Consider the following 12269-nt stretch of genomic DNA (forward strand, 5'->3'; position numbering starts at 1 on the left):
CTTAAAAATACACATCTCTGTTGTAGTTGTGTTCGGGTTTAGTCACAAAGTATGACAGTAACATGTGAAAGTGCAGTCAGCTCCATAGCTTTTACAACAGATAAATCTGTGCTTAACACTTTTGCAGGGACATTTTGAATTAAGGACACATTTTAATCACTTATTGTGTGAAAATTAGATTACTTCCCATATGGAAAAGATATAGATAAATCTTGTAAGGTTTCTATCTGTATTGTCTGAAACTTGTATGTAATGCATATGAGAGTGAAACCAGATATAAAATCTATAGAAAAATTGTATAAAAGGGAAATTATATGATTTGGGTACTTCTAAGAACAATATATGACAGTAACTCCGCATACAATATCCTTATAAGAAAAATTGAGTATCAAATTTATATAAGTCAGACAAACATAACTGATGCTAAGCTATTGTAAGTAACATAGAAAACACTTACAGAATTTTCTTTTGTTGACACAACTATAAGAGATTAAACTAAGAATCAATATAATACAACAATAAAATTAAGGAAAGATCACAAATTCACTAAAAGATGAAAAAAATAATCATAATGGACAGTTGAAATATTTCTAAGTTTAGCATTTTTGCATATAGCCATGCATCATATTCCTATTATTATTCTATGAACATAACCTTTCTCCTGAAAGGTAATGTTAGTTGACATTTAAAGAACTAATATACCCCAATAAATATGAAAAATGATTAAATAAACATAGAATATTTTCAAAATCCTTCTGAAATGTATTGAAAATAAATAAAAGTAGAAATAAATATTTGTAGAAATTGTTTTTAATTTTGCACAAAATCAGCAGATAACAAGTTGCACATTAAAATGTAGAAAAAGACACTAAGATTTTTGTCCTTACATGACCCAAATTCATTATGACAGTGCTTTAAGAATTTTTTAACCGCCACATCACTATTCTTTTTGCAACGACACTGAAATACATAATGTTGATAATACGCATAATATTGCAAAATGTTTCAAATGTTAGACAAACATTTACTTCTCAGCACAGCAAAGCAAAATCAATAACTCCAACTGCAGTTAAGATTTAATCATTTACAGTAATATGTGTTCAATAGCTGACATACAATCGAGCTGGACTGTGGACACTGTATGTACATACAGGGTTTAACTATCTCTGTGACATTTATAGCTTTGTAAAAGCCAGTGGGAAAGTGAACAGTTGACATATAGCTCAGTTCAGTTCGGATAAGAGAACCTCTGGCTAACTTCTGCACTGTGCAATTACCATATCTTCCAATGGCATATAGACACTGATCACCCATGTCAACAAAGTGGGAGACGGCAAAAATACTTCCATCCTTTAACAGCACAACAGAGTTGTTTCTTTGTTTTGTTTTGGTGTAGGAATGACCACTAACAACTTCTCCATTTACAGCAATTCTCTTGTAGTAACTGACCACAGAGTTTGGGAAAACCTCTCTGACTGTGTGGAGAGCCACTTGGTCACTCTGAGATATCAATCTTACATTTGGTGGACCAAGGGCAGTCACCTCAGTAAACTTTTTATACTTCTTGCCATGCTGGTTACCTTGTCTCATTTCATTGCAGAAGTCTTTAACTTCTGCAGGTGCATCTGTTAAGAACTGCTTTGCTAAACGGGGGAAAGCACGAGACAATGCCACTCGTTTGCATATTTGTTGTGGTACAGCTTGACTACTTTTTATTTGTTTCAAGAGGTACCCATTGAAATTTTCAAACATAAAGGCTGAGTGAGCCCATAATGGACCCCACTGCACAACACTTTTACTCAAATGTACCAGTGAATGAACATTAAATGTCATATGCTCTTTCCCATAGAGTGACTGTACACCTCCAACAAAGTACAGTAATACATCATGTGCATGGTTTATTGTTTCAATATTTAATTCAGTACCTAAGAGAATGCTTATGCCCTCTACCAGTAATGCCCAGTGAGAGTGATACTTCTGTGGAAGTATCTTTTTCAGAACTGGCAAGCTATAGTACAAAAGCCAATGCTGCCACTCATGCGCTTTCCAGAATTTACGTTCTGTTAAGGATCTTGGAACTCTAGCAACAACACCTGGAGGTTTAATAGACAAGAGGTGTTTGTCTATGCGGGCTGTTTCTGCACCAATATACCATGGTTCAGAAACATTTTTAGAATCTATCCATAGAGCAGCCATGTATCTGCACACACCCAGCAGCACGCAGTGCATGTAGTCAGGGACCATCCCATTGATTAGATCAAACAATGGTAAATCTGCTAGAGGAGATGAACCCTTTATGCCCAATATAGTCTTCTGTTCTATTTCAGCTATTTTTCCTATTTCTACTGTGGTTTTATGATTTCTATCACTTGGCTTTTCATCAGGACATGCGTAAACCCTTGTATTTCCTTTCCCTTTTCTTATTTGCATTCCAGGGTGAAGGCAAGCTCCACAGCCAAACTCACCATTGAACTGCTTAAAGTTCTGTAGCAGTGGCCTTGCTACTGCATCACACACACAACACAAAGTGTGCACTTTTATGTGTCTCAATGACTGGTCACGAGGATCCTGCCACTCAAAACCAGCTTGAGAAAGATTTGTACACTCCTCAACAAATGGTTTAAAGAAGCAAGCCATGTCTGGCTTCTTGGATCCAAACCATAAGGCACATAAAAGTACATGTTTATCTCTACTTTCAGGTGGTATCTCATTAACACAACACAATATTGGCCAGATGCTAAATTTGGAGGACTGAAAAACCGGTACACCATCAGAATTGAATGTGAGCGATAGAAAATCCTCTTTGCTGTTAGACTTTAAGGTCTGATACAAGCTGCCATCACATATGTCCTTTATGACATGCCTCCCACTGACATCTGCACGAAAACATAAATCATGCATACCATGGTTCTCAAGAATATCTTTCAGCTGATCCTTTAATGGTATACTAATGAAAAAATGGCCTTCCTCTAAACTGGCTTGCACTGTAGTGGATAAGGAACATGGCACACATGTGAGCATTTCCTCTGGAGTCTGTGAAGAACCAGTGTACTTAGTACAGACTTTACAGTAATGATGTTGCTCAAACTGCTTAGTAATATCAGCAAATGGTTTCTCCAGAAAATACTTGCTTCTTGGAACTGCAGTGGTCCCAGCAGAATGCAACTTCAGCAGTTTCAGAAGGTCCTCCATTAATACTCCTGTAGTGTTGTGCCTCAGTGCAAACGAAAGAATCGAGATGATGCTTTGCTCTTCTGTTAGTCCGTGGGAGGAGTGGACATCACATTTTTCTTGAGGACAATTCTCCTAAATGGGTGAAAAAGCACTGTGTTACAACTGAGCATTTCACTTCACATTTTGATTTAATTGTTTTTTTCCACATAAACTAAGTATTAGGTCAGTAAAACTCACATTGCAATAACTTTTTTGTTTTTACCTTATGTTACAACACATACACAACATAACTTCACTGAATGTAAGCAGAGAATTTTGAGACAGTTCAAGAGATGTTTATAAAATGTAAACAGCTCTGTAAAACATTTAAAGCTACCAATCTTAATCAAGGATGAAAACAAAAGGCAATAAAAAATGTATGTACATTCACTAGAGTTCCCTCCCAGGATTTTAGATTATCCTGCAGTCCTCCTTCCCTCTACCACTTACTGTTGTTCATATCAAGCAATCTGCAAGTTACTCTACACAACTGATTTTACCTCTAGTTGAATAAAGATCCAGTGTAAAAGATGTTAACGTGTAATTTTTTATATTTTAATCATTCATATCATAGAGCACTGAAAAATATAATCAATTCTTAATATATTTTAATAATACACTTCCTATAGCCTATGTAGACTACTTTTAAGAAGTGAAAAATACAAACAACATTAGATAAAGTTGGCCAGACCACAGCCTCACAAATGTGATGTCATCTTTAAGCTGTGATTGTCTCTCCAAGAAACTTCAGTATAATGCAGAGTGGCGTGTATAGAATGAAAGATATGAGCATAAAATGAATGTGTACTTGTAGAACAGTGTACAAAAATGTATTGCTGTTTCAGGAGATATTAAAGCAACATTTTGGGCTCCAATGATTAATGAATCAATCCTACAATGTAATTAACCTTAAATCTCACCTGTACCACTGTAGAAGATTCTGCTCTTTGATCTTGTCTTTGTGTAGCACTAGCATCTTCATTGTTGTCCTGAGAAGGATACAAATAAACCACTTGTTACAGGGAAAAACTGATGGAAGGGGAACTGATTATTTGACATTGAAGTTTTGTCTTACCTCTGTACTTGCAAGTACTGTCTGACTGTAGTCTTCCTCACTTTCCTAAGAATAACATGAAAGAACAGACAAGTTACTGCAATTTAAGAATGATAAACACATGAAAAGTTTTGTCTGAAGTTTTGCCTCACCTGTGCCACTTTGAGAGGTCCTGCAATCAGCTCACTTCTTCGGGTGGCATCTTCACTATCCTGAGAGGAACATGAATCAATTAGTGAATAGATAAATGAATTACAGATGTAACAGATATGATCTAATACGAGCACTGGGATTGACTTTGACAATTCACACAGTGCAGAAGAGACTTCGTATGCAGTGCACATGCAACGAGAATGAAAGTAAAACTGCCGAATCTCCTCATTGTCAAAGACAAAGAGAATTTCTCTTTTGGAAGGGCGGGGGGGTCTTACCCTTGGACCTGTGAGACGAGTTTCTGCTCTCAGTTCTCTCTGGGTATAATCTTCGTCACCTTCCTTTAAATCATACAAATAACTCGTTTCAGACTTCACACAGCTAAGACATGAAGGACAAATGAGTAAATTGCACTCACGTGTTGTTGCGTAATGTGCTCCCCAATGTCAGTGAAAGCTTGGTTGATTTTTCTAATAAAACAATGAGCAGCAAGTTACAGTTACTTTCAAAAAAGTGTTGACAATAGCTAATATTAGCTGCATAAAACAACAGTGCGCATAAAGTCATTTTTGGTTAAATATAAAAAGGACATATTTACTCAGAGTCTGTCTCTCATTTGTTTTGGTCCTGTGAACACACCATGTGTTTTTGGCAAGGTATCTGTCGCTTCATTATGGACAATATTTATGATAAATTTGAACTTTATTTTAAAGATGTTTTATTTGGAATCACAAAATATAAAAAAGAAATTTCTGAACATTTCTTCTTATGTAATCTTTTGTTACTGTTGGCCAAATTTTATATCCACAAATGTAAAATAATTGTGACTAAACCCTCCTGTATTTTTTTTTAAGGAAGCAACTACTTGTTTTTCTACATTATCCTCCTCCAATAATAAAAAGGCTGCTAAAACTATAACTTTATACTCTAAATTTAAAGTATTTATATAATCCCTTTATATTCTTCTATTTATTGTTACTATTTTTACTTTTATTTAATTACTTTTTATTTTATTTATTTTTTTCTTTTGCTCAAACCCATGGTGATTGTTCACTGTAAATTGTTCCTTTTTCGGTATTATAAAACTTTTTCTAACAAAGTTTATTAAAAAACAACAACAACAAAAAAAAAACAGTGCGCATACCTTTTTTTCCATCTGGTCAAGGTACGAGTAGGAACATTTTTCCGCAGCCAGTCTCTTTCAGTTGTGTCTGATGTAACGAGTTTTCTTTTCAGCATTGCTGTAGTCAGTTTACTCTATTTTCCGTGGAAAACCGCTAAAGCTATCGAAGCTAAAGCAGTCAGTGGTGTAGATGACGTCGTAGTCCAACAAGTTAAAACGTTTGCTTTGAGCTCTGAGGGCCGTAATTTGTTAAGAGTATGGTCAAACATCAGGAAACACCAATCACAGGTAAGGTAGGGCGGGCAATCCCACAACGCACTTGGCAGCTCAACGCGAGACCTTGAACGTGGTCACGCGAGATTGTGTGATCTAAGGAAGAGCGGTAAGTTGCAATGGTCCGTTAATGCAGCATCTTCGCCTTGTGTGCATCTTGTAAAAGATGGAAACTACGCGGAGGAATGCACCTAATGTTAAAGGTATGTACTTTTCAGTTTATTTGTTATATTCAGTCTATGCATTACTCATATAAGGCTTGCTAAAAGTGGTTAGCTGAGTGCTAACCACACCGAAACAAATGATGACCGTTAAGAAAATTTTCAAACTTGATATGCGTAAGCCAGACACCGTACAAATATTTTACATTGTGGTATAATATTTTTTTTCCCCCAGGAGAAAGCAATGACTGACGTCAATAAATATCACTAATTTCTTTCTTCTTTTGTTCTCTTAATTACTTCAGAACACAAGGAGAGGAAGTTTGCAGTTGTGCGGTGGAGTGAGGGAGAGGATGCTGGGAAGCTTAGTGAAGTAAAAACTGATAACATACGGAGGTATGACGACTCCAAGATGGACCAACATGGGAATCCCATTTCCACCTACTCAGCTATTATCGAGTGGCGCCATGGGAAGAAACAGCCAGGAGGATGGCCACACTACAGGGGCACTGTTGTTTTTGTCTGTGGTAAGTCTGTGTTTTGACAATGATATTGTCCTCTTTCTATCTAATGACATTTCTCAAAAAATTTTGCTTAATTTGGCCTGTTGGTGTTTCACGTGCTTACTTTTTTTGCTCAGTACCTGAGACTTTGCAATATGTTGTACTGTAAACATGATGATTATTTAATTTGAAATGTTAAGCCAGTTTGTTACCATTTTAGTTACTGCTCTTCAAAATGTTATAAAATTGTAATGTCAAAGTAAACTAAAGCACACAACTGTTAAGATGATTGCTCTTAGATGTTGAATGGTTTTATATTTAGTTAATTTTATATGAATGGAAATTAAGTAAAATATGAATTAGTAGTACTTTGCTAACTGCACAATGTGTACTATACACAAAACTACATTGCAATACTGACAGTGTGATAGCATAATACATAAAATGAGAAATGTTATCACATAGCATTTAGACAAATATCTGTCTCTTTCTCTATCTCATTTACATTAATTTGTTATCTCTCTCTTTCACACATCAGAAGAAGCATTCCAATGTACAATTGCATTTTTAGTCAGAGTTAGAAATGATAGTCATGACTGCAGTTGCTTGAAAACATGACATGGTCTGGTAATACAAAAAGTGTTCGGGAGTAATAAGCAGATTATTATTATGTAATTTTGTTTGTATCCTCTTTTTGTTCTCTAGCTACTCGTTTTGAGGCAGCTCGTAAACTTAATGCGTTACTGAGGGAAAATGAACCAGCAGACCTGACCAAGAGGGCACCAGTCCACCCTAAAAACAATCAGGATGATTCTGATGACTCAGATCCAGATGACACTCAGATTCTGTTGCAGCCTTTGCAAGTCAAGGTAACATCAATTTACTTTGACCTTTAATGTGGTGATGACACTGTTGTATTATATCTTCTACTATTTTAGCATTAAAAACAAATCCATGAAGATTCTTGATACTAACTGCATCACAGAGTATTGGAATTGGACTTCAAAGGAGCCAGCCAACGAAGTCTGCAGTCCATGTTGATCATTGGATGGGGTCTATGCAGGCTACAGCCACTTCAACTGGGCTGACCTAGCCTCCAAAGGGCATTTACTGTTTATACACCCCTGTCTGTACATTGCACACTTGTCCCTACCAAGGACTATAGTGCCTAAGGTTCTCTGTTACTGGAAAAGTTAATTGTACACATACTTTTTTTAAGACCACTGATATCATTTGAGAGTCGAAACTCAGTTTTCACATCAGCTGTGAGATGGGCATGCATGGAGTCACAGATTAACAGCAGTGGTGATGAGTGGAAAAAAAAACACCTGGTCTCCTTACATTCAGCCACTCTTTCATCATCTCCTCAATGAGGTGGTCTCAAAAGTCCGCAGTAACAACACACATAGGGCGCACCGCACCAAAGGGCGCGCCGCACATTTTGAGGGGAAAAAAAGACGTTTATACGCGCCTTATAGTCGTGAAAATACGGTAATCAGATGTAGCCATCTAAATTGTGAAAAAAGTTATTTGAAATTTTGAACTGCCTTCCAAGTAGTCTGAACTTTGGAACAAGCCATGATGTTTGTGGTTGTCAAATCGGTTTTTTAAAGTATCCGGACTTAGGGGCACAGATATTGAATCTGTTGTATTTACACTTCAGATTCTAAACTCCACAATCAGCTTTTTCTTTGTCTTATCGTGTCAGTTACTTTCTCTTAATTTCTTTGTATGTCCAGAAGTCAAAGGCTCTCACAAGGAAAGACCCTGCAAAGGAATTCCTTGCAATGTACAGTCATTCACCGCTTTCAGTCACTGACTGTGACCAAAGTCCAAAAAAGGATGAACTTAAGCGAGAGATCCAAGACCTGAAAGAAGAGAATGCCAAACTGAGGGAGTTGCTTGTAGAAGGTATCACTCTTTAAATAATTACAAAACTAATATACTTTAAGAGGTCACTTGTTTAAACAATGAGTGTAACACCTTTCATCTCTGTTTTACTGTGTACAGATGTGCCCAAACTCATGAAGACTATGAAAAATGTGATTGATTTAGCTGACCCTCTTAAGAGATCAAGTTTTGAGCTCCCCCAGAGTTCTACACAGTCCAGGCCGGGTTCATCATCTGATGATTCACAGATGCCCATTTCCAAATCTGTTCCATCTGTCTCATCAGAGTCTGTCACTCCATCTACAAGAGAGTCCCAGTCGTCAAAGGTATTTTTAAAGGATAAATAAGGTGCATAAATTGGATCTACTGTCTATCAGGAACATTTTTAATTGATACAGGACCAGTCAAAGGCTTGGACACACTTTCTCATTAGATTTAATGGGGAAACATGTCCATACTTACTGGTACTGTACATGTGACAGATTTAATTAGCTTTTCATGCATTACAGCCTTAGAGAGATTTCCTACCAACCCCCAAAGATTTACTAATTCAACATTTGCATCCTGTCTCTTTGAGATCTCTTCAAGTCAGTAAATGTCAGTTTAATGTTGACTGTTGTCTCTTCTCACTGTATTTCATCTCTTTATCTGATGTCCTCTTTGGTGTCTTTCCTGAATTAGCTATGCTGTGATGTCACACACCAGCACAGGTCACAAGTGATGCACCACAACAAAAGAAAAAGTAGTGAAGTGCTTTCTGTTAGCCTTAGGACATTGCAATGTATATAAATGTCACAGCGCCATCAAAATGAGTCATAAACAGAGTTTTAAGCTGAAAGTTATGTAGTGTTGCTTGAATTGTCTGATACTGGTCCTAAATTGTCATTAAATTCCTTTTTTTGATCAGGTGGAGATCCATCCTGGGACAGGAGTCATGATCGAGAAACTGGCGTGGGCCTATGCTATTAATGCAAATTCTGCTACAGTCTTTGTGAGGCATCTGCTCACAGCAGTATTCCCAACAGAGACACTGCTGGTGAGCAATCTTCGAGGGGGAAAACGAGGCAGAGGGGATGCACGTTTACCTCTGGACAAAAATAAATTGGAGGCAATCTACAGTAAGTTTTTAGCTTGATGTATAGATGTATTTTGAGCCATAATTTTTTGTATTTACAGATTACAGACAAGTTTTTTTGTGGGTTTGTTTTTAATATTTCTTATGAATCACAATTCAACATAAATTTCATGATTTTTACAGAATTTTTTTTAATTACTTTTGTCAGTTTCATTTTATTTTGCTCACAGCTTTTTTTTTCTTCCTTTCTTCAATTGGAGGGTATGAATAATTTTGGGGAGAACTGTATCTACTTATTTCTACATTGTATTATTATTAGGGCGGTCAACAAATTAATCCTAAATTAATCATTTTGTCAAACAAGAGATTGTTCTATTAATTAGTATTTCTATATGCAAAAAAACATTAATTTTTGTTTCACAATTTGAAGATTAGAATACCAAGCCATACATCTGGGAGTAGTCCAGGACTACTTTAAAATTTAAAGTTTGCCCAGCATTCATGTTTTCTTCAGTATTACAGATTGAAGTTGTTGAGAGGCATTTATAGACTGCGGAGCTGTTAATAATGCTATGAAGTAGTTGTTCTGTAAGCAAACTGGGTAGTCTATGAACTGCTAGTGTGTAATTCACTTTAGTACATTTACAGTTGGAGAGGGACAAATTTATGTGTCAATTTGTTTCTTAAAGTAGTAATTTGAATCTGTATAAAATTATAAATCAAAATATGTGTTTTTACAAGTTAAGTTTTAAAAATACTTACAGGAAAAATATAAATAAAAAATAGTTGACCATGATATTGTATTGCCTTAACATACAAAAAAAAGACATGTAATGGCACAAATTTCTATATGTTTTTGTTAAATGACATATAATATACTTATAAAAAACATACAAAAAAGGGATAATGAACCTGCAAAGTGCATTTATTTTACGTACAGAAAACCTATATACAATAACAGTTGTTCATATATGTAAAGTCTATGTTTTCTTTCACACTCATACAGTGAAAAAGTTCATAAATTATATGGGAAATCTATGGAAAATATATATTGAAATGTACTTTCCTTATATACCACATAAATAGTTTTGATACGATCCTTATCCTATCCTTTTTATTATCATGTATGAAAGAAATGCAAAAGTGGCCACTTTCAAGAGTAAATCATATAAGTCTTATATGATGCACAATACATAAAGCAAACTAATGGTGACACAAATATTTTCTAAGTTTTTTATGTTTCTTTTCCATATGGGTTATTACAAATGTTATTAGATTTAATTAAAAATACATTCTTAATCCCAAAGGAAATCAAAAGTTGGTACAACTAATGTTATTGGAGTTTCTTCAATGAGCTGTGGATGGCTGCATGCAGGAAGGATCTCCTGTTGCAGCCTGACTTACTGGTGGATCTGGAAAAGCTTCTCACTGAAGGCACTCTGTTGTTGTATGACAATCTGATGAAGAGGATGCTCAGGGTTGTCCATAATATTCTTCATTTTATGAAGAATACTTCCTTGTGAAATCATCTCTAGAGGAGTCCCCAGAACAGAGGCGGCTTTCTTTGTTGAAGCTCAACAAGCTTTCGTCAAGTCAGTTACTGTGATACTTCAAGTCAATTGCATCTGGTGCTACCCAAACAGATGATGGCAGAAGAGATAACACAATACACAGCAGAAAAGATGTGTAGCATCTTGCTACAAACACAGAAGGATCTATAATCTTCTTCAGGATGTACAGTCTGCTCTGTCCCGTCAAGGACAGCATGAGTGATACAGTGGTTTACTTCACTGGACATAATAGTATTATGTATGAAACACAAACCCTTGACAATAAATGTGTCCAGTTATGTAACCTTTATTTCTTAAAAAAATATGTTATGTAGATACTCTCTTGCCAGTTGATGCTGCATATCAACAGCGTGTATACTGCCACAAAAAGAAGATGCATCTCCTTAAGACGCCTCTGTCTCTATCGGGGGCTTGGTTTGTATTGCCTGGTCTGCAATGTCGATGGGAGGCTCGTTCGGCTCAGCTCTTCCACTACGATTGGACAGCGGCCAGACAGGGTAAATAACTCTTGATGCGCTAAACTGTTTTACTCCATCGTGATACACTTAAATCAGGGACATTTCTTGGGACAGCTTTTGCTGGGGACAGGCCATCCAAACATGGGAATGTCACCAGAATCGGGGGTGTCTGGTCACCCTACACTAAAATGTTCGGCGAAACTAATAAATTAAGGATTGTCTACCTTCCCTGAATGGAAATTATGAATATATTATGCATACTTTTTCCAAGAGATGTCATCACAATGCATATAACGATGATGTTTTCCTTAATTATTGTTTTTTCTGAACGCAGAAGTCGTCGCACCTCGTTGACAACCACCATAGCAACGTAACTACCTCACATCTTTCTGAGAACACGCCAACATCTTCAGTGAAACTAATAAAGGAAGGATTGTTTACATTCCCTGAAAGAAGATTATAAAAATAGTAAAAGCTAGAGATGTCATCAAAATGCATATAACTGCAGATATCGTGATTAAATGTTGTTCCTTATTATACTGTAATCTCAGTCAGTGACATAGAACCCTGCATCCATAGCAACCACCATAGCAACAGTAGGAAACGTCACTACCTCACATCTTTCTGGGAATATACTAAAATCTTTGGGAAAATAATAAATGAAAGATTTTCCCTGAACAAAGATTATGAAAATAATATACATACTTCTCATTAGAAATGTCATCAAAATGCATATAATCAGAGTTGTTTTGATTATATTTTTACTTTTGCACATAAAGTACAGACAACGGCAGT

The 12269-nt window shown here is 36.1% G+C and overlaps 1 protein-coding gene across 1 annotated transcript; it reads right to left on the bottom strand.

Moving 5' to 3' along the window:
- Positions 1-200: 200 nt before the first annotated feature.
- Positions 201-4859, bottom strand: LOC110368333. Its single transcript, XM_036148626.1, has 5 exons — positions 4699-4859; positions 4420-4479; positions 4289-4333; positions 4134-4202; positions 201-3306 (listed from the first exon to the last, which is right to left on the bottom strand). Exon 5 carries the CDS (start codon positions 3190-3192, stop codon positions 1081-1083), a length of 2112 nt encoding a protein of 703 aa, XP_036004519.1. The 5' UTR covers positions 3193-3306; positions 4134-4202; positions 4289-4333; positions 4420-4479; positions 4699-4859; the 3' UTR covers positions 201-1080.
- Between the last annotated feature and the right edge of the window lie 7410 nt (positions 4860-12269).

The sequence above is a fragment of the Fundulus heteroclitus genome, chromosome 16 (assembly GCF_011125445.2).
Source record: "Fundulus heteroclitus isolate FHET01 chromosome 16, MU-UCD_Fhet_4.1, whole genome shotgun sequence".
Taxonomy (NCBI): Eukaryota; Metazoa; Chordata; class Actinopteri; order Cyprinodontiformes; family Fundulidae; genus Fundulus; species Fundulus heteroclitus.